Source organism: Rhinolophus sinicus, linkage group LG12, assembly GCF_036562045.2.
Source record: "Rhinolophus sinicus isolate RSC01 linkage group LG12, ASM3656204v1, whole genome shotgun sequence".
In the NCBI taxonomy this organism is placed as follows: Eukaryota; Metazoa; Chordata; class Mammalia; order Chiroptera; family Rhinolophidae; genus Rhinolophus; species Rhinolophus sinicus.
Genome location: NC_133761.1, coordinates 46675791 through 46698544, shown reverse-complemented (window position 1 = coordinate 46698544; position 22754 = coordinate 46675791). Strand labels below are relative to the sequence as shown.

The 22754-nt window shown below is 40.7% G+C and overlaps 2 protein-coding genes across 2 annotated transcripts in view; one reads left to right on the top strand and one right to left on the bottom strand.

Annotated features, from left to right (window-relative positions):
- ERO1B (endoplasmic reticulum oxidoreductase 1 beta) overlaps window positions 1-6028 on the top strand; it is a 50377-nt gene extending 44349 nt beyond the window's left edge. The window contains exons 16-17 of the mRNA XM_019746996.2: window positions 3233-3289; window positions 5873-6028. Coding sequence (XP_019602555.2) covers window positions 3233-3289; window positions 5873-5888 — 73 coding nt within the window. The 3' untranslated portion in view covers window positions 5889-6028. The remainder of the gene's footprint in view (window positions 1-3232; window positions 3290-5872) is intronic.
- Window positions 6029-10746: 4718 nt separating this feature from the next.
- GPR137B (G protein-coupled receptor 137B) overlaps window positions 10747-22754 on the bottom strand; it is a 36083-nt gene continuing 24075 nt past the window's right edge. The window contains exons 3-7 of the mRNA XM_019746998.2: window positions 22396-22618; window positions 20056-20205; window positions 17631-17759; window positions 14624-14748; window positions 10747-13228 (exon numbers count right to left, since the gene is read on the bottom strand). Coding sequence (XP_019602557.2) covers window positions 13117-13228; window positions 14624-14748; window positions 17631-17759; window positions 20056-20205; window positions 22396-22618 — 739 coding nt within the window. The 3' untranslated portion in view covers window positions 10747-13116. The remainder of the gene's footprint in view (window positions 13229-14623; window positions 14749-17630; window positions 17760-20055; window positions 20206-22395; window positions 22619-22754) is intronic.

Here is a 22754-nt window from a genome sequence, read left to right as displayed (position 1 = left end):
TTTAAATAAGGAACTAAGTGATACAGAGATTATTTCTTATGTTTTCTTACATTGCATTTTTAAGTTAAAAAGAGGCAGCTAAAATAAAAATAAGTGAATTTCCCCTTCCTTATCTTAATAGCAGAGATGTCACCTGTTGCTCCCCTGTAAAGATGACCGTGTAGGTTAAGGTTTCAAACAACATAGACATAAGATTGTCCATCGGTAATGGATATTTCATGCAAAATTCAGTCCACCCACTTATGAAGCCTGTAGTAAGATAAAAGAGGAGAAACAATTTAAATGATTTAAAATGAAATTTAAGTCCTAACTGCCACCTTCCCGCCTTAGTTCTGTGTGGAGCCTGGTGTCGCCCTTACTGCTCTCTGGAGCCTGCCCGGCTCAGTGGGGCCTCCCGGAGTCTGAGCCTGGCCCCTCCACTTCCTTGGGTGTGAGCCCAGGCCCATCACTTCCCTCTTCCAGCTGTTTCCTTGCTCTGTGAAATGGGGCAGGTCCAAACCTTTCTCACAGAGTTAACGTGAAGATACAGTGCGATTATTTGTGACCGCACTTCTTAAACCACAGCACGCGGCCTGGGCGCCATGCAGTGGGTGGTGATGAGGGTGATTCACAAGCACCTTTGGGGGTTCAGTGCTCTTATTTTCCAGTACTTAAAAAATGGTCCTTTTATTTTTTTTTTCCTGACTAAACTAGATGTGAGAAACCTTTGTTTTCTTAAGGGTAATGACCCTCAGGATGGGATGGTGACACCAATAAGGTACAGCCTTATCTCCTTTTTCCTCCCCAGGGAAACACAAGTAGCCGTTTATCCATCTGCTTTTTAAAATAGTCATCCCTCCCCCTCCCCAAAACATGAAAAACATGAAAGTATAATTTAAAAACTAAGTTTAAAAATCCCTCATATCCCTATCACCCAGGACTCTTTCAACATTTGATGTATTTTTGATGTGTATTTCCCCATTACTAATAAATAAAAACAGTAACATATATAGTATGTGTATTGTATGTATGTGTGTGTATGTATGTGTGTATGTGTGTGTTATGTGTGTGTGTATGTATTTACAGAGTTGAAAGCATACTTCTTGTATAGTTTCTTCTGGTTTGCTTGGAATTATATTGTAATCATTTTCCAATGTTACAGTTTTTTCGTAGATATTATTTGTGATATATACCAATATTCTGTTACATGGATATATCATAATTTACTTAGCCATTCTCCTGTTTTATTCAGTAGAGTTTTATTGTTTCCTTTATATAGATTCTATATGCGTATTCTTTCTTAAAGAATGTTACAGTTTTTCTTAATAATTAATGGGATCTGTTAACTTCATTATATGTTCCACCTGATTATCAGTCCATTTAAAGAGTAAATGATTTTGGGGGCCTTAACCCACAAAATTCCTGTTACGCTTTGAGGAGTTTCTTGTGCATTAGTCTTTCTTAAATGAACTGGTAGTTTTCTAGCTGACGACCTATTCAATACAGCTTTCCCTCGGTCAGAGCACCCAGTGCGGCATTTCTGCATCACGTGATGCTAGTGGGTATTGTCTTCGCTTGTGGCCGCTGAACCCTGGAAAATGTGTCTTTACCTTGAATACTCTGCAGTATCTTTCCTACACTAACAGCCATGTTTTGATAGTTTCAACACTTCCATCACATGGTTTATTTTCCAGGGAACAAAGCTAGGACATCACTGTACCTGCTGGATGTTACAGTACAGCTTAGCGCCCCTCTGAAAGGGTAAAGCGGTAGACAGATGCAGGCCTGCTGTGTGCCTTCCAGTGTCAGTCTTACAATAACAACAGAGAACGTGGCAAATATCTCTTGGGGGATAAATTGTGAGGTCTGGACTGTATCTCCACAGAGACTTTGCTGTAAGGGTCCATACACTGCTGGGCAGTTTGTGTTCCCGGGAAAAGGGACTCGCCTGCAGTTAATTTGTCCCATAACCTTGGAGCCCTCTGACCCTCTCTATTTGTGTCTAAGTCAGACATGGTGTGTGATTTTTCATTCTCAGCATATTTATAAGCTCTTTTCTTTAATTAGTTAGGCCTTGGTCCTTTTACTGCATCTTCATATATATTTTGACAGGTTTTGGATTTTTTTCAGCATCTAGTTTGAGATACTGTATATGATTTTACACATTTATTTTCTTTAGAATCATGTTGTTTTTTTCCTAATAATTAAAAACTGTTGTAATCCTTTAATATTCTGAGGATTAGAGTAAGAATTCATTTTCCATTAATCCTACAAATTGTCAGACTATGAAGAAAATGGTTTTGAGACCATAGAGAGCATAGGTATTTTGAGTGGCCATACGGTCTTGGGATTTGATGAACGTACCAACTAGCTGGGTGCCCCTGGGAAAATTACTCGATCTATTTGAGCTTCATTATTCCTAAAATGTAAAATCAGGGTTAAGTTTATCTACCTTGTAGAATTTTTTTTTTTTTTTTACAATTAATGAGTTAATGTGTGTGAACATTGCCTGGCATATCCTAAATTCTCGGTAGAAGTGATCCTTTATTAAGTACTTAGCGTAAAGGAAATAGCTGAATACTGCATATTATATTATCCTAAATTATAGAAAGAAAACATTCAATTTTTACATCCAAAATTCAATCCAGCTTGAATTTTACAAAAGGATAATTGAGCTTGTAGAATTTTTTTATGATTCCCATTCCAGAGTTTTACAGCTGGATGTGGACCCAGAAGCATTTTCATTCATTCATTCATTATTTATTGAACACCATAAGCATTGATGGGCATAGGACACAAGGATTCGGCAGCAGACAAAAAATAAACAGAATTTTGCCCTTAAAGATTGTGGAGCTAATGGTATAAAACAAATTCATGTGTTTGGGGAGCAACAAGAAAGGAGCGGACACTTGGAGAGGAATGTGTAAAATGGATTTATAGACTAAATGTAAATGTTTTGAGGTTCTTTATTGTAATGAATTGTTCATATCACTGTTCCCATCGTTAATGTAAAATTCATTGATAAGCAACTGGCTTCCTTTGCCCCTTGTAAACCAAGACTGAAGAACCACAGCTATGTGTTTTATTAATCTTTAGTACGTAATTACAGCATACTTATTTAAAAATGGAAGCTGCAGTAGTCAGTGTTGTACATTTTGGATTTTGCTTTCATATTATAACCCATACAACATCAGTTGTTTGAAATATATATACATCATATTAGCTGTACTAATATGCTTTTTTTCTCCTACAGGCTTTCCACAAGTATAAGAGAATTACAGAATTTTAAAGTCTTATTACAACACAGTAGGTAATAAAGGCTTTTATATGTCTAATTAGAGACATAAAGTGACTGGGTGAAGACTTTTACTCTTGGACATTCAACAAAAGGAGGCTAATCTTCAATGACTTTGGGAATTCTGAACTCTTAAAGAGAAAATTCAATTGTTCACTTGAATATTTATGATTCTTAATAGACTATCAATTAGAGGTATTTATAAATGAAGTATATACTTTTAAAACATGTAAGTTATACTAATTGTGTTTAATTTCATGTTTTCATCTGTTGAATATTCTGCTATTGTTTAGAATTGCTTTTGTTCTTATTCTGTTATGCTTTATTTCAAACTTAAATGACAATGTCTCCATCCTGATAACACTGTTAACAGCCTGTTATGGAAACAGAAAGCTAGGGAACAAATGTTTTTTAGGGCTGTATCAGTGATAACAGTTTATCAGTGATTTTGAAATGTGCGCTTCACCTTGCTGTGTCACCTTCTAGAATATGGAAGTATCAGCACGATGAAAGCCCTTTTAGTGTATAGTTCTAGAAGTTACTTAAGAATCCCCAGGACTTCAACTTCAATTTCATTGGTTAGTTTTAGTTAAATTTGTAGTGGTTGCTGTTGTGTTGTTTTGGTCTGAAGGACCTGTGTTGGTCAAGGTGAATAAGGACTGTCCCCTATGCCAGCAGCCAGATTTCCTGTGTGTAGTGGGCTCGCTCAGGAGGACTCTTAGAACCTAGAAATCAGTTTCTTTTGAGTTTGCGTTTCTCTGTTCCTACTTCAATTTTAGAAATTTTCATTTAGTCTAAAAAAACATAAATATTTAAGTTTCCATCTTGATAAAATTTGAATGGGATTTTGTGGATTTATAATGACAATTTAAAACATTATATGCACAGAATTTACTATTTTAAATTAAAATAAGCATTTTTAAATATTTTATTTTAGAATACAATCTATGCAATTTTCTCAATCTCATTTGCTTTCATAGGATATTTAAGCAGGTAGATTAGTTCCTCTTTTAAGCTTCCCCTCTTTCCACCTTTTCATTTTAGTTCACTGTATATAAATGTAACTTGTACCAACAGATGACTCATTTAGTCCTAAACAGTCATTTTCTAAACCTGGGATTTAAGCATCCTTAATAGTTAAAATATTGATGCTTTAAAAAGGTGTTAGTAGACATAATGTGGTTAATTTGGAAGGTTGCATCTGTGTGGAAGTAACATTTTCCTTAGACTCTTCAGTCTTTTATGAAATAAGTGCTCTTAAACCCGTTTCTTCTCCTGCCAAAGCCTGAAATGTGTTCATTGATGACTCAGTGATGTATTTTAATTGTATTTAGTTGGCTCACCCATATTTTAAAAATATGTAGTCACCATAGGAGGCAGGGATGTGGTAGGAGAGAGCAAGGTCTCACTAGTTAATTATTTCTTACCCTATTTCTAACCTTTGTAGATCCGGGCTTTTATTGTTGGTGGTGGTGGTGGTGGTTTTTGTTGAGTCTTATAAAACAGCCTGACTTGATTGGAGCTTCCTCCACTTTTTCTTTTCATTTTTAGAGATGAAGTATTGTATGGTGGGAGAGGGGACCTTAAGGTAAACTTGTCTAAAAAGTGAATTAAGTAATCTTGCTGGTAAATTAATAAGAATTATTCTTAGTGTTCAGAGTTTAAGAAAATGTGAGTTTTGCACTTGTCTATTTTTACCTTAAGTTTAAAAATCTTTTTGGTAGGGTTACTTCAGTGTTCCATTAGTTAAAGATAAAGGCTATTATTTAAACTGTTGTTTACTGGAGAAAATCCTTGGCCATTTCCATTTGCTTTTTTTCTTTACTGTGATTTGTTTGAAGCTTAGGAAAAAGTGTATGTTAGAGTGCTAGGAAATTAAAGGGTCTAATTAGGATTAGAAGTTCTTTTCAAAGTTTTAACAAATTTTTTTCTCTACCAAGAAAGTAAACAAATGAAGTATTCTTAAGATGAAATTTATTTAACTTTATTTTACCATAAATTAGATTGTGGGGGGCAGCCTACATTTTTGTGTTATGTATTTCTTAAATGATTGTAAGCTGTAGGAATCTTTGTTTTGTGAGCCCGGTGATGTTTTATGGTCCTTGTAATATAAGCTGTTTTTTCAATTCACATAGTTTTTGTTGTGAAGTGATACTAAAGTACTGGTCGCTTTGTGAAAATGTTTGGCTGGTAATACCTCTTGGCATTTTGTCTTTATCTCATCACCTAATTTAAAAATCCAGCACTTGATAATCCAGCACTGACAGAAATGATTGTACCAGCTGATGAAGTAATGGAAATAAAGAAGAGGAAAATATCCCTTCCTTCAATGGCATGAATTTGTTTTTTTTGTTTTGTTTTTCCTTAAGTGGCATCTATGTAAGTTAGAAAGACCATGTATTAAAGTTGGTAAAATTTGAATGTTTCTCCTGTGTTGATTCTTAGATTATGATGAGGAGGATCAGACAGAATAGTAATAGTTTTCAGTTTTGAAATTTGATGTCAAATATTTTCATGTTTTAACGTTGTGAATTACTTAGTACTTGTAATCTCTGTGTATATATGAAACACTGTGCCACACTTTCCGGCTTCCCCTAGGTGCCACTGTATCTAAGGAAGGACAGCATTGCCTTCTCCGGGGAACTTGAGAACAGTTCACAGTAAGCGTCTCAGCAGTTTGCAAATTGAAGGACCTGCAGACACCACAGCTACTCACCAAACTACAGACTGGCTGCATGGCATCACGGCGATTATTTGACAAAACTACAGAAACACAAATGTGTGCGCTCTGTTTTAGTAATATCTACAGATACACCTTGGCGTTAGAACAGAATTGCAAATAATGTGCTGTTGTACCCACCATGTAGTAAAAAATGTGAATTAAAGTAAATGTTCCTACCATCTTTTTTTTCTTGTTTTTCTTCCCCCTTTTTAAATATTTCCTTTTTTGAGAGGAGGATTTGATTATAATTTGTGGAGAAGGGAGAAAATCTGTAAGTGGTCTGAGGTTGTTCCTTCCTATCATCGTAACAGCGGCACAGCAGGTGGGCAATCACTGGTCTTGTCCATTAGAAAACAGGGTAAGAGGCCGAGTCACTTGTCGGTCGTCACACGTTGTAGGCTGTGGGACTCGAATACGAAACCAGAAAGTCTGACTCCGGGGCGTCCTCCCAGAATGTGCTGTCTGTGATTTCCTAAGTTGGCCATTCCACTAAAAATCGGGGACTTTCAGCACCTTTTAATTTGTACTGAGTCACAAGGCTTTTTAAATATACTTATTTTATTTTAATTTTTTGAACAGGTAATACATTCACATAGTTCAAAAACCAGAAAGTATCAAAGCTGTACAATGGAATGTCTTTTTTCTGTCCTTGGCCCAACTTCCCCCATGCACACCCTCCCCCAGCCCCACCACAAATAACTCTGTTCTTGGTTTCTTAGGTTTCCATCCATAACTTTTTTAGGCATTTACAAGCAAATAAAAATGTAAACTCTTATTTTTTTTCTCATTTTTACACAAAGAATGGCATCATATACATACTGTTTGCTTTTTTGACTTAATTTTTCTCAGCCGTCTTCCCATATCACTAGATAGCTTAGTCGTTTTTTTTTGTTAACTACTTGGGATTCCATTATATGAACATACAGTCATTTAACCAATTCCCTATTAATGGGCATTTGGATTGTTTCCCGACTTTGTATATATGTTATTTCACACATATATAAATATGTACTTGTAGAATAAATTCACCAAAATGAAATTTTTCAGTGAAAGACCATATGCATATGCAATTTTGAAAGAAATTAGAATACTGGCCTCCATAGAGGGTGGTTAACAATTCATATACCCACCTGCAATTTAGACAGTGCCCACTTACCTACAACCTTACAACAGATGTTATTAAAAATTTGGATTTTTGCCATTGTGATAGATGTGAAATTATATTATCAATGTGTTTTAGTTTGTCCTTTTTCTCATTACCAGTGACTACCATGTTTAAGAGCCATTTATATTACCTTTGTGTTCACATCTTGTGCCATTTTTATCTTTTTATGAATTTCTGAGTGCTTCATTGGTTAGGAGTATTAATCCTTTCACTATAATGAGCTGTATATTTTTTTCGATGTGTTGCCTATCTTTTGACTTTGCTTAATGTGGTTTTGCCATGCAAATTTTTATTTTTATGCAGTCTAATTTATTGTTTTAGTGGTTTCTGGACTGTGAGTCAGAATGCCTTCTTCATTCCACAGCAATAATTCACCTATATTTTCTTCTGGAACTTTTATGTTTTAATTTTTTTAAATCTAAATTTGTATTCCTTTGGAGTGTATCCTGGCATGAGGTGTAAGTTATGGATCCAAACTAATTTTTGCCCAGATGATTACCCAGTTATTCCAATATCATTTATTGAACTATTCATCTTTTCCTTACTACGAGTGTGAGATGTTACGTTTATCATACCTAAAATCCCACGAGAACTTGGCTCTATCTGGGTTCTCTTTCTCCTTCACTGGTCTATGTACTCATGCACTAGGACCGCACTATTTTAATTACTCGGGGTCTATGTTTTAATATTTGGTGCATTGGTCCTGTCTCAGTCTCACTTTTTTTTTCCCACAATTTTCTTTAGCTGTTCTTGTTTATTCCATGAGCTTTAAAAAAAATCCTTTAACATAATGGATCCTGCGAAAACTCTGCCCAACTCAATGTTTTCTCTCAAGGATTGCACTTTTAACCGTTCAATGTGTCACTGTTCTTTTAATTTGATACTTTACCTGATACAGATCTACTTTTTACTGCCTGTTGTGTTATTTCTGTATTCTACTTGCCAGTGCTCAAACAGGTAAGGGCAAAGAGAGGCAGGACGTGTAGTGCCTGTGTAGACAGAATTTCATCTCAGGGCTTCTATTGTAAGACTTAGCCTCTAAGAATCATTTGAGAACTACATAGCGAATCCGTATTTCCTTCTTTATTCCATTATGAATTCTATGTCCAAAAGTTGGATATCTGTCCAAGATTCATAAGAAAATAGGGAGGGCCCCTTAAATGAGCATTAAACCTATAAAGTCAATAGGCAGTGGATAAAAGTGCCAGAAGTCAGCTTAAAAACGAGGTCTGCCCAAAGAGCAGGGTCTGACGCTCGTTCACTATTCCAGGATTGGGGATGCAGCGTGAACAGACAGACAAGTATCCCAGCCAGCGCGGAATTTATGAATTCCACAACCTAAGTAGGTTACACCTCGTTTAGGATGAGAATGCACCGAGAGAGATTCTATCAGTTGAAGAGGAACAGCTAACAGAAACCTGTCTAGTGGAGAAGGTGCCCTCGATGTGGATGAATGTGTCTGCTTGACAGTGTCATCGAGTTGTCACAGATTGAGTAAAATCCATTAAAGTCGTCCACCTAACACCCCTCGGTCAAAGCAGAGGGCGCACTTGTCATGTAGTGTTCTGATACAATTTAACTTTCCCTGTGGATTTCTTCACAGGATATACCAGTGACACAAATCCCATGGCCCTGCTAGAGCACTGCTTGTTTATCCCAAACGTACCCTTTCCCTTTAACACCTCAGCTACTGCCTTCCAGGACTTGGAACTGCAAGGAGACTGGAAGAGCTGTTGTAGGTTAATAAGGTGCATGGGAAACAGATTGAGTCAAGAAAAGGACCTGGTGACAGGGAGCAGTCATGAAAGGGAGGGGTTGTGTGGCTCATGTCGGCTGAAGAGAGCCGGCATCTGACCTCCAGTCCAGAGGCTGCAGTCCAGAGGCAGAAGGTCTCCTGGAGGCAGTCTCGTATTCTGAGTGGTAGGGCAGGCCAGGTTTGGGGGCAAAGAATAGTCCATTTCTGGCAAGGTACAGTCCATTTCTGGGGAAACACAGGACAGGTCCCAGCCACAGGTCAAGGAACACAGGTAAGGAATCCATCTTTGTAGGAACCATTAGGTGCCACTGAGTCACTGGATTTGGCCTGAGGCCGGAACCCACACTTGACCTGGGCAGCGAGTCTGAGAACCTCACACTGAAGGAACCCACTCTCAGCACCCAGGCCCAGAGGAGCTGGGCAACAGGGACGGGAAATCAGCAGATTGAAGTTGGGGCACACGGACATCACTGCAGACTTCAAGGTCCTGTGACCCTTTGGTGCAGGGTCTCCTCATGGTCCCCTGCGGTGGTCAGCGTAGGGCTGACGGGAGGGCGCTGCTGCCTTTGTGGACTGGCCCACAGACACCACGTCCGAGCCGTGTCTGTCACGTCATAGGCACTCGGGAGACACTGGCTTTTTCAGCCTGATCCTTTCCAACATCTCCTCCGTCTGGACCGTGACAAGCCTTAGCAGCATTACAGTGGTACCTCGGTTTTCGAACGTCTCCAATGACAAACGTTTCGGTTTAGGAACGCTGTAAATTTTATGGATCTATGGTATCATTAGATAGTAAAATTCATGCTAAATTTGCAGTTGTAGGAGTTGATTTTAAAGGTCTAGTACGGATTAATCCATTTTGCATTACTTTCTATGGGGAAACTGTGTCCCAGTTTTCGAACGTTTCAGAACTCAAACCGTCTTCCGGAACGGATTATGTTCGAAAACCGAGGTACCACTGTATGTAGTTTGAAATGTTCTTAATTAAAATTCTCACATAGACAAAAAATGGAAATGCATATTAGCTGTGTCTTTGATCAGACCCAGACCAGTCTATATTTTACCATGTGGTCATCTATAGTGAAAGCAAGGTATTTTTTTAACCAAGTTTCTTTAGTTGGAAATCTTGATAAAGTTTCAAATATTTAGACCCTTTAGTTCTCATGTAAGTTCACCTTTATTGCTAAAAACTAAAAGCAATTCTAGTACTATGCACTATGTAACTATAAATGGGAATGTTCTCAAAGCACTTCTCACGCTCCAGGCTTTCCTAATGCTTATTCCTCTCCTCTTAATAGGGGTTAAGTGAGCAAGGCCACCAAAAAGCGGTTCTTGGGATTTTGGTAAAAAGAGGAAATCTGGGACTACACTAGTGCCTGTGCCTAATCTACGCAGCCAAACATGGTACCTGCACAGTCACTAACATGCCTGAGATACTCAGGTAAGAACGGACATAACTGTGGCTGATAACTGTACATACACCTTACAAGTCAAAGCTTCTCACCCTCCACAGGTGTATGTAGCACGCCCCAGACGATTGTTCACCAGCTCAATGAAATGGGTTAATTGTGAAAAGGGAAAAGAGCCAATGAAAGATGGCTACACAAATCAACTGGATTTCTTAGGAGCCCACTTCGGAAGTTCATTGTCTCTACATATTTCTGGTAGATGCCAGAAGCATTCACAGGCAGCCTTTCAGTGCTGAATCAGACTACAGGGAGGTACAAAATTTCTAGGGATACTGACTCTTCCCCATCAATTTTTAACTTTCATTATGTTTCCTTAAAACGAGGACATCTGGGAACTTTAGAACCAGTAACCACCATTCCTTGACTTCTCTTAGCCTTTACTATTTCATGTAAGGAGTAGCATTGTACTTAGCAGCACAAGTAAGTTGGGAAGCTAAAGGGAATTTGCATTTTCCTTTCCATCCGTTCCTATACCATTTCACAGAGTATATACATGAGTGTTTACTGAGGAGACAGATCATGTGACACATAGTTTTTAATAGTCTAGATGTGTTTGTGCTTTAGCATTACTTTTTAAAAAGGGGACGGAGAAAAACAGGCACTTAGAACATTTTTATCCTTTCCACTAAAAAATAGTTCAAATAAATACTAGCAGCTTTATCATAAAAATAGATTATGGCTTTTACTAGTTAATGCCTATTAACTATTTTCCATTTTCCTGCCAGTAATAACAATAAGTGTGTATACATCATAAGATGAGTATAACTGCATGATTTTAGTGATATTTTTACCACTGTATTTAAAAATATATCTACCCTGGAATGAGCTAATACTGAAGAATGCAGTACTTTCTGAAAGCCTGATTGATGTAAAGGAGTTTTAAGCATATGCTAAGTATGCCTTTAAATTCTCCTAACTATTAGTAACAAAAACAGTGTGGTAAGTGACAAATCAGGGTGTTCTTAGAGCTGTTTAGATTAACACTTAAAATATCTTAAGGCAGCCTGAATAATTAGTGCACATTTTGCTTCAGTGTAGAATTTCCCCTGAAAGTAACTATTTTAAATGATACATGACCCAAATTCTTCCACACTGAAGTCAAGAATGTTATGTGCCATTATGCAAGGTATAAATGAAAACCCCAATCATGACCACGTAAAACTTGAAATCCCAATTTTAAATACCATCAAGATAAGAGAAGTAGATTTGATCTCTGTGAAATCAGTGCCCAGAGATAAATTATTCCTGAAGACCAAAATAGGAAGTAAGAGACATCTGAAAGGGGGGTTGTCATGTAGGTACGAGACATACTGACAGAAGCTCTTCCCTCTGCCCTCCCTGTCCCAAGCTGTGAGACGCCCTCGGCAGAGCAGAATACTTTCTCTGGTAACAGGACTTGCTCTAGTACCTTACCTCTGTTTTGTAGAAAATCAGAGTATTTAACCTCCTTAAAGAGCCAGTCTCCTGTTATAGGCAGTTTTACAATTGCAGAATATATTATATATATTATATACATATCTCTTGGAGGTTTCAGAATGGCACTTACGTCGGGGAAACTAGTATTGCATGACAAGTGTTTCACTTAAATGAAAGACGGCTTATAAGCAGTTGTCTGGAACCTGCCCATTTTACTTGACTAAGAGACAGGAATCACGCTAGAGAATATTGCAGTGCTTTTCCCATTTTAAACACGCAGCTTCTAGTGGGCTGCTTTCAGGGCTATTTAAAAATAAAGGGCATTGTTTTAAATATGTTTGGGAATGAAAGGAAAACTGTTAGGATTCCATACAGTCTTTTGGCTCAGGGGCCAGGGGTATTTATTATTAATCCCCTTTTGAGAACACCTTCTTTGTTCCCTGAATGTAACGAACAGTCAGTGAGTTGGGAAAGGTGCTGTCTTGCTGAAGTCCTGAGGTATAATGGGTCTTAGACTTCACTGGGCTGAAAAACTGTGCAAAATCTCTGGAGAGTGCAGAGGAGTTTTAAGAGTGTAAGTTGAGTCAACTCTATCGACATTTTTAACCTTCTCATTGGAGTGTATACATTAGTGACCTCTTGAACAGGAGTGCCAACCTTGGCAAAATTGAGGAGACTCTTGGAGGGATCAACTCGCTGGGCCTAAAGGAACTCTAAGGAGCCAGTTACCTCATATGGAGTCTGTTGACATTCTGCTACTTTCTAACTTTCAACCCTGGAGCTGTACTTGGAGTCTACCAGCGTTGGCTTTGTAGTCGTCAGCTGTATCTAGTCTACCAGCGTGGAGCTCAGAATCTGAGTGACCTGAAGAGGTAAGGATTTGAGGAATACTTTAGTCCAAAAGCCTTAAAAACCTTCAGACCATATACTGTATACTTTTAAAGTGAATTATGCATAAAAGTCTGTGCAAACTAGAACATATATTGCAATAACATTCTCAAAAACCCCTAGTATATTTTAGCATTATTAAGTTATATAAAATACATCTTTATAAAAGTACAGAACTTTTTAAAGTTTAAATTATAGCCACGGAGATAGGCAGCCTGGCTCCCTTTTTAGTACTAAAATAAGGTTTTATCAATCTAAGTTATTATTGCTTAGTCTATGGAGCCATTAGAAACCTGTAACAAATAAAAATCAAGTCCACTTTCGTAAGGAAAAGTGCCCTAAAAATTCAGCTGTCATTAAGTTAGTCTTTCTGAAGCTTTCAGAAGCTTTCAACTGAGGAGTCTTCCATAAAACTGTTAACTGGTGCTACCCATGGCTTGGTTTGTCCGGATCCAAAACTGAGTCTGGTGGTAAAGCTCCCGCTTGTGTCAGGAAGCTGTTAGTCTGTTGTCCCCAATCATAGTAGTCTGGAGCGAAACTTCAAAAGAAAAAGAGGTTATGTCAGTGACTTGAAACATTGTAATCGCTATTGATGGCACTTCTGTTTTAGGTAGATACACTGCAGACAATTCCCAGGTTTTCTAAAGTAGTTTCTTGAAGCCCATTCTCCCCGAAGACTGTGCTATGCAGAGGGAGGGGCTAGATCTGTGCTCACAAAAGTCGACTGAACTCTGTAGTGCCTGGAAGTGCAGCATTACTAGACTCATACACCAATCACTATGTATAACAAAATGTTTTAACAAATTGTATCTGAATCCCAACGTCGTCGAGTATAATTCACTTACCTGTGTATCTCTGGACAGATAGCTTTGGTGCCATTTTATCATCTGTAGAATGAGAGTCATATTGCTAACTATCTGGTTGGGCTTTTGTGAGTTAATACCTATAAAATGCTTAGAACAGTATCTTAATATACAGTCAGCAATCAATGTACAAGTATTGCTGTTATTTTCTCCTGTCTATGTAGTGGACGGGGTCTTCCACACAGGATTCCCTCAGCTCTTCGTCACTTCTGGCAGGTGAGGGGTTAGGGCGCATACAAAGAGAGACACACATGGCTAGCAGGACATGCAGTAGGGTAACTGGACAAGAGGACCGTTCTGGGGAAGAGGGTTAGGACAACTTCTGGTGTCGGGAAGCCGCAATTCTCTGGCTCGCTTCCAGATGCTCTGTGCTCCCCACGTCTGCGGGCCTGGTGGGCTGGTCTTTCTTTCCCAAGCACCATCTTTAATCCCATGCGACCGGGACCCCTCTGCTCCCTGATCCACTTAGAAAGCCATGTGTTCTCCCAGCTTTTCCTCAGTTCCCCACCGTCACTAAAGCAAGGGCTCTCGTCAGAGCTCCTTTAAGGTTTTCTAAGGACTTTACATCTTCTTTTTTCATTTCCTCCCGGGGGGAGAAAGTTTATGGTACAATGTTAATGACAGGTCTCTAAATGCGCCAAGGATTGCATTAGCTAAGCTTCCACCTGTCAAACACGCCCGGAAGCTCCTTTCACAGAACAGTGCCGGGTCCTGGGACATGAGCAGAGAAGAGAGGGGCCCAGCCAAGCACCAGTCAGCCCACTTTGCTCCTCTCACCCCTGCTGGCCTCGAAGTCGGGTTGCACCACGGGACATGGAGATTACCGGGCAGGCAGTGGCGAGTGGCTGAGCAAAGAGGAAGGGAATCCTGCAGCTGCCCCCGCTCTGGTGGCCGACCACGCCACAGAGGTCACAGCCCTGGGAGGGGCTCTGCTCTGGCTGCAATCAGTGTCACACACCCACCTCCTGTTCCCGGGTTTCTGTGAAGTCACGTTCCTTTGGTTGGAATCCATCTCACAGGGCAGCCCACACCCTCCAGCCCCGCCTCTCTAACACGCAGCAGGGGCTCACCTTCCCTGAAGACCCTGAGGGGCGATGTTCCAGGCAAGGTCATCATCACTGTCGTATCTCCGAGGGTTGTCAAAGAAGTAGGATCTGGGACTGAAGCCATGGCTGGGGACCATTCCAGGGCTGGTCTGGAAGGACAGTTACTGGTTCAGACACGGCCTCACACTCGACAAAGAAAAACAAGATCTCCTTGAGGGAGACAAAGCTCATTTCACTTGCTTTATACTTGAGAGGTACTGACTTTTATCAGTACGGACAAAATCTCCTTTCGGGGTTCTACTTGCAACAACACATTATCATAGTTTTAATCCCTTATCGCAACACCAGACAACACCCAAATCAGCCAAACTAGATGGTCCCACATTGGACATAAACCTATATGATAATGTGGGTATACACAACAATGTAAAATAATGAAATAATAATGATCACATAATTTTGAGAGAGTTTATTATCCAGTTTCCATACCCTGCCTCTATAATCTGTACACTCTGTTTCTGTCCCCAAGCTGAGTTTACCTCTCAAAAAATTTCAACTGGTTTCAAGTAAGCAGATCAGAACAATGTGATACGGCAAACCAAATGTGGCATAAAATCCAGCATTTGTCTGACATCCTGTACATATCATTAGTAGTCTACTTAAAGGTTAACCAACCGTATGAAACAAAGTTGTTACATGGTAGCTAACTATATGTGAATTCCTGCTTTTCTAAGACTAGCCAAGTATAGGAAGCCAAGTGGAACTTATACAAGGTGGGATGCCTTAAAATTTACCATTTGTAGTTCACGAAACGAAGTTGGACCTTACCTCACACATATACAAATAACTCAAAACAGATCAAAGACCTAAATGTAAGAGTAAAAACTATAGAACTGTTAGAAGAAAATGCAGAGGCAAATTTTCATGATCTAAGATTTGGCAAAGAATTCTTAGACAAGATACCAAAAGTATGAGCAACAAAAGAAAAAAAACAGATAAACTGGACTTCATCAAAATTAAAAACTTTTGTGCTTCAAAGGACATCATCAAGAAATTTAAGACAACCCACAAAATAGGAGAAAATATTTACAAATCTTATCTGACAAGGGACTTCCATCTAAAATATATAAAGAACTCTTACAACTCAATAATAAAAAGACAATATAAAAATGGACAAGGGATCTGAAGACACATTTCTCCAAAGAGGACATGCGCATGGCCAACAGACATATGAAAAGGTGCTCAACATCACTGATCATCAGGGAAACCTAAGTCAAAACCACAATGAGATGTCACCTCACACCTGTCAGAATGGCCATCATCAATAAATCAACAAACAAGTGTTGACAAGGAAGTGGAGAAAAGGGAACCCTCGTGTACTGTTGATGGGAATGTAAATTGGTGCAGCCACTATGGAAAACAGTGGAAGTTCCTCAAAAAATTAAGAATAGAACTACCTTAGGACTCAGCAATTCTACTTCTGAATAATTATCCAAAGAAATCCAAAACACTAATGAAAAAGATATATGCACCCCTATGTTTACGGCAGCACTATTCACAATAGCCAACATACGGAAGCAACCTAAATGTCCATTGGTAGATGACTGGATAAAAATGTGGTATAGTATATATACATAATGGAATATTACTTGGCCATAAATAATGAAAACTTGCCATTTGTGACAACTTGAATGGACCTAGAGGGTATTATGCCAAGTGAAATAAGTCGACAGAAAAAGATAAACAGTGGATGATCTCACTTATATGTGGAATCTGAAAACCAACAAATAGAAAACCCTGGAGCTCATAGATACGGAGAGCAGAGTAGTGGTACCTGAGGTGGGAGTAGTGGGAGGGAGGGAGGTGTGTGTGTGTGTGTGTGTGTGTGTGTGTGTGTGTGTGATACGAGTGAAGGTACAAACTTCCAGTTATAAAATGAGTAAGTCTTGGGGATGTAATGTACAGCATGGCGACTGTAGTTATTAATACTGTATTGTATGTTTGAAAGTAGTTAAGAGAATGGATCTTCAAAGTTCTCCTCATAAGAAAAACTTGTAGCTGTGTGGTGATGGATGTTAAGTGGACTTAACCATACTGATCAATTTGCAATATATATAAATACGGAATCATTACGTTATACACCTGGAAGTAATAGAATGTCAATTATACCTCAATTTAAAACAAAATAATTTATCAGTGTAAAGTGTCCTGAGACCAAGAAGTTTGAGAAGGGCCATTCTCTGTCAAGGCCCATCTATCAGGTTGGCTTCTGCACCACCCTCCCCACTCCTGTCTTACTCTTTTTTTCTATTCCTGGCTCGTCAGTGACTATCCAGAGATGAATACAAAAACACAAAGTAAAACACAACAGATTGGTTATTACATCTATGCTTTCCTTACCACCCACATTGTGCTCACATTGGACAAAAACCATTCCTTATACTTTCCCATGGGTTTGAAAGACCACGGATTCAAAATTCTACCACTAGTTAGCGTGGTTGGAATAATTTATGGAGCCCAGCTCCCGGGAGCTTGCATCTTCTGTCTTGCCCTCATAAAGACATTTATATAAAGTTAGTTGAGCAGAAATGTGACCAAATTGGGTGAGTGGCTTTAGCATTCTTCACAATAATGTTCTTAATTCCTACGGCCCCATTCCCTACTCACCATCCAGCATAAGACAGGGGTGAAGAAATGAATTGCCATTTTCTATTTTCCTTTGCTAAAATAGAAGCTTATAGATTTGGTTCACAGGGAGGCTACTGTTGCATCAGGAAAAATAGTTCAACGGTCTGCCCAGGCCCTGACATGCGACTTACTTTCCTTTCTTCTGTAAAACAAAGTTAAACTGAAAAACATATTTCCCTCAAAGGAGAATTAAAGGAGAAGAAAATCTCAAATAAGGGACTTTTTTATATCACAACAGGATGAAAGAGGCTCTCTATCGAAAAATCTAAGAAAAAATTCAAATTGAGTATCTTGTGATTAGAATGAGGAGGTATTTTCTGCAAATACAAAATGGTTTACTTACAAGGTCCTTTGCAGGATTTCTAACCCGGAAAAAGTAAACAACTAAGGTGGTAGGTAAGAGCTCCCACACAAAAAGGACCACTCCAAACACTACGTAGCCAGCATCTCCCAGCTGGTTCTTCAGGTCGGCCTGTGGAGAGAGATGGAGAAAGTGGTGTCACTAGAGCGAGGACAGAGGAAATAAGTTTGACTCAGTTCTTTCTGATGTGGACAGAAACGAATTCTAATTGAGTGGAATCCTTTCCCTAAAACGTACAGGTTGAAATCAGATAATACTAATGGTCCACCCTCAGGTGGGAAGTTACTTAAACCATTCAGGGCAGATAATCCTCTTCTTCAGGATATTCTAACATGGAAACTGCCACTTTGATGTTTTATAATATCACCCTCCAAAATTTTCCTTATGTCCAAATGAACTTTCTCAAATTCCAGCTGATTTTCTTTCTTCAACAACTGAGTAAGAATACGCTGCCTTCTCCCAATTCTTGAGAGCAGCGTGTCTGTTACACTGTCTCATCTCTAGCATAAATCTGGCAATTTCTAAACTTCTCTTCACATTAACTTTATCCTATTCTTTGCCCTGTAAGCTCCTTGCAGGCGAGACTGTCAAGAAAATAATTCTCAGAGTCCAGGACGCCAGGCTTCTGGAGCAGAGATATGGCCGAGTGGCCATGGTTGTCTCCCTCTGGGGCAGACGGAAGGTGTGTGAGGGACACGCAAGGCTGTGTTTGGGTAACTGTACCAGGAAGGCAACATTTCAAAGAAAGACAGTGCACCAAAATCAAACCATAAAGGGCCCATCGCCTAACCTTAATCCTTTTCCTATAATGGAGTATTACACCGTATGTAAGTACGTTAACCAAAACGAATCATGTACTCTTCAGAAAGAGTCCTCTCAAACTTTGCATCTCATATTCCACCTATAGTATGTCTCAATAGTTGGTCGCTCTTTTTCCATTTTACACGGAAGACATGTGCAACCTGTGGCCATTTGCTTTGCTCCTAGATTCTCTCAGTTACAACACCTAGGTCTAGATCTCTGAATAAATAGCCCCTAACAACAAAATTTTAAAATTTGTGATATTTTAAAGTTATCATAATTACAAGTTCTTACTTGAAAGAAAAACTGAAATAGCTATTTTGTAAAACCAAATCTCTGTTGTTTCATGGCACACGGGGTGAAATAGTTCTGGGGGTGGATGGTGCTGATGGCTGCCCAGCAAGATGGGTAAACTTCGGACACTTACGAATAGTTAAAATAGTAAATGGTATGTATATTTTCCTAAATGGAAATCCTGGGTGTATTCCAATAAGTCTAATTTATTACTGTTTGAAGTTCAGATTTTTATATATTTGAGTCTCCAAACAGGGCACAGCTTCAGCAGTGCCTGGCCCCCGTTTCTCCCAGCTGTATTTGTGGTATTGGTCTGGGTTAGGGGTGGTGGTGGTCGCCGCTGCTTTAATCCTTTCTCTTATTCTGAAGTGCATCTTGGCCTCACAGGTTTAACTTACCATGGTCATTTCATTCTTTCTTCCAGAGTCTTAGTTTAGTCCAGGTTCCAAGCACCGCTGGGATTTTAGAAATGGATCTGTATACAGTTGGCTACTCAGTATTTTTCTAGGAAAAGCTAAGGCGCTTTTGCAGTTCAATCCAACAGGCTCCTATTATAGACGTTCTATGTCTTTATTGTAATGGCTTCTCTGTGTGGGTCTCTTCCTCAGGGGACATCAGCTCCTACAGGCAGGGAGTCTGCTCATTTCCACATCCCTACCTCTCTGTCCAGGGCTGGAGACTAAGAATCGGTATTTCAAGGTACCGATGAGAGTGTGTGAACTCATTGTTTTGTACTGTGAGATTCTGTGAACATGGATGCCAGATGATTCGTTTGCTTTATGACGTGTAACTTATGAAACAAAAAGTATCAGAGTGAGACGGCTGGTAAATGAGCTTTGACTAACCACCACCTGAATGTCCTCAGCCACTTGCGTCTGGATTTCCTGAAATGTTGTTAGTGGTCGTGCTCCATTACAAAATTTCTCATAACTTCCTAGTTTTATGTATTTTCTGAAACCTACATGGTAATGTTTTACCTGTGCAAATTTCACCCTTTAATAAGACCAACTTACAATTACATGGAAGCACTTTAAACAATGTAAGTACTGCTTGACAAGAGCCCCAGAAGGTAGAGGAGAATGTACGCCCATGTGTGCACGGGTACGTGTGCACACACATCCGAGTTCCTCACAAGACATATGAGCTGGAAGAGCAGGCACTATGACCCCATTTTACAGATGAGGCTGTGGGTACTACACAGGTAAGTGGCTGTCAAGGTGTTTAACAGCGATAGCCAGGAGCTTATACCTCTCTGCCACATGCGATGCTGCAAAGAGTCACCATTCGGGTGACACGTCACGCGCCCACTGACCTGGTCTGATACATTGTACCAGTCGTAATCAAAGGAATGGACGTTCTTGCTCTGAGAAAACGATAAGATGAAGAGGTTGTAGCAGGCTCGGGAGGCGTACAGCAGGATGACGGTCACGCCGACGGCAGTCACTTGACACACAGAGGAGCCCTGGAAAAGCGGGAGCCATGAGGGGCGGCCCACTGCAGGTGCAGGACGCCGGCCTCCACCAGTACTGCCTGCTCCCAGCTGGTGAGTCCGTCGGACCTCAGGGGCGCTGCAGCCTCCCCGACACATCAGAACCCTCCACCTGCGGGCCTCAGACCCACTCCAGACCTCCCCTCATTCCACACCCCTTCCTAGACCTTTCAATTATCTGCACACAGATGATTTAAAGCCTGGGAGTTGATTTGGATGTGCCTTTAATGGGGTTACAGTGTGAGCTATTTGTCTGAGGCTGTGTAAGAACAAAACAGTCAGATGGCTTCCCTGTTAAAGCTCTAAGTGTCACTGCCCAGCTCCAAAAGGACCCCCTCGGCCTCTGAGCTCAGTGCCCCGCCTCTGGCTTGGGGACAAACACTCTCAGAGTGACAGTGGTTGGGAAAAAGCTGTGTGGCTGGCAGAGGCTCTGTCACTTCCTCAAAACCCAGAATCTTCTAAGCTGGGAGTCCTGGAGTCCTGGCTTAAAATTACCAGGAAATCAGTGACCTGTGCCCCAATTTATGGAGCTGTCAATTCCCAAAGTCAGTTAAAGCCCCCTAGCTAGAAAGATAGTTAACCAAAACACTAAAATTCATTTTTTGAGTTTTACATCTGGAAATCACTAACTAATTTCAAGATATTTAATTTGCCAGTAGTTAACTTGTTTGCCATGGTCGTGACCCAAACGGTATTTGATAATTTAAAATTTAACCCCTCCTGTTAAAACCACAATTCTGTTTTTTAAAGCCTTGGATAGCCCCTATATGGGAGACAATATAAATAATAAGAAAGTTAAGGCAAAATCAAGTCTAAAACTTGTCAAAATTTATTAAAGAAAAACTACGCTAGACACAAAGCCACGGAAGACAGAGCTGCCACACAATCTTCAGACCAAAGATATGGCCTGCAGGGCCACAGGGCAAAGGAGGCAGACGGGGGTATGCCCCCGGGCACACAGCCTCCGCATTCTACAAGCAGAGGCGCCACAGAAACCACTCAACCGTTCTACACATGAGAAAACCAAGGCCCAGGGAGGCCACATGACTTGTGGGGCTGTGGCCCCACAGCCAGCGGGCGCCCCGGCATCTGCTCCCCGTCCTCACACTTCACTAAGCTTCTCGATGAAAAGAGAGCTGGGGACCAGGCTGATGGGGGGCACTAGGCACCACAGCCCCGGGCAGCCTACCAGCCCCTCTGTGTAACTCTGGGGAAGGGAAAGGAGACCGCAGGTTCTACGGTGTGGAAAGAGAACGGGCCAAGACCTTGTGTGGCTCTAAACAATCACTGAGAGGAATGGAGTCCTGAGCTCCCTGGGCCGTCCCCAGCGTTCCAGACCCCGCTCGTGGGCACACCAGGCTGGCAGTGAGCCTGCCTCGGAGTCGCTATAGCAGTACGACCACGTGGAGAAGAGGACAGACCCTGGAACCGTACTGCTGAGGCCGAGTCTCGGCACTGCCTCTACCAGCTGCGTGTCCTGGGGCAACCTACTAACCTCTGTGCCTCAGTTTCCTTATGTATAAAGTGGGACTCATACATACTCTCACAGAGTCGTGAGGATTCTGTTAGTTTATACATGTTGAGTGTTTATAAAAGTGTCTGGAACAGGGAACATAAGTGTGCTTCTGGGGCAGCCGGATGGCTCAGTTGGTTAGAGTGCGAGCTCTTAACAACGAAGTTGCCGGTTCAGTTCCCGCATGGGACGGTGGGCTGCGCCCCCTGCAACTATGATTGAAAATGGTGACTGGCTTGGAGCGGAGCTGCGCCCTCCACAACTAGATTGAAGGACAATGACTTGGAGCTTATGGGCCCTGGAGAAACACACTGTTCCCCAATATTCCCCAATAAAACTTCAAAAAAATGTGTTTCTATTAATATTAGCACAATCCACCCCACTGGTCCTTTAAAATGGTGGTTAAACCATTGCATCTATAAACCAGAGACTTAACTCTCTGCCAAGAATTCTGCACACTCCAATACACTGAGCCACCGAGATGGAACCCTCCTCACATACAAAGGTCAGTGAACCACATACCTCTGTGTTTTGGCAACCGCAGTGTGGCTAATCATTGGTAGGGGGTCAGCTGTGAAAGGTGTGTGCGGAGTCTGTCTATTTTTAGAACAAGTTGAATGGCGGGCGCTTGGCCTCGTTGGCACCCTTACCTTGGACTCCAAGTAAATGTTGGCTAAGGACATCTTAGAGATTTTGTAGAGACAGATGGAGAGAGAGATGGCACACAGCACAAAGAGTGTGTCATTGATGGCCACGCGCACGGACACGATCGCCTTCCTCTCCCCGCTTCCCGTCTTCACCAGTACAGCGCAGGTTAAATTCACCAACAGGAAGACGAGACTGATGAAGAGTGAGGCCAGGTAGAGGGGTAACCTGGATGGGACGAGACACAAATTTAAGGCACCGGGACCTGCCTGCATATTCTGCGTCACTTGAGAAGGAACAGCCGGAAGCAGAACAGGCCCAAGTTAACAGGCACCTCAGAGGTGGACTTTGGAGGTAGCCAGTC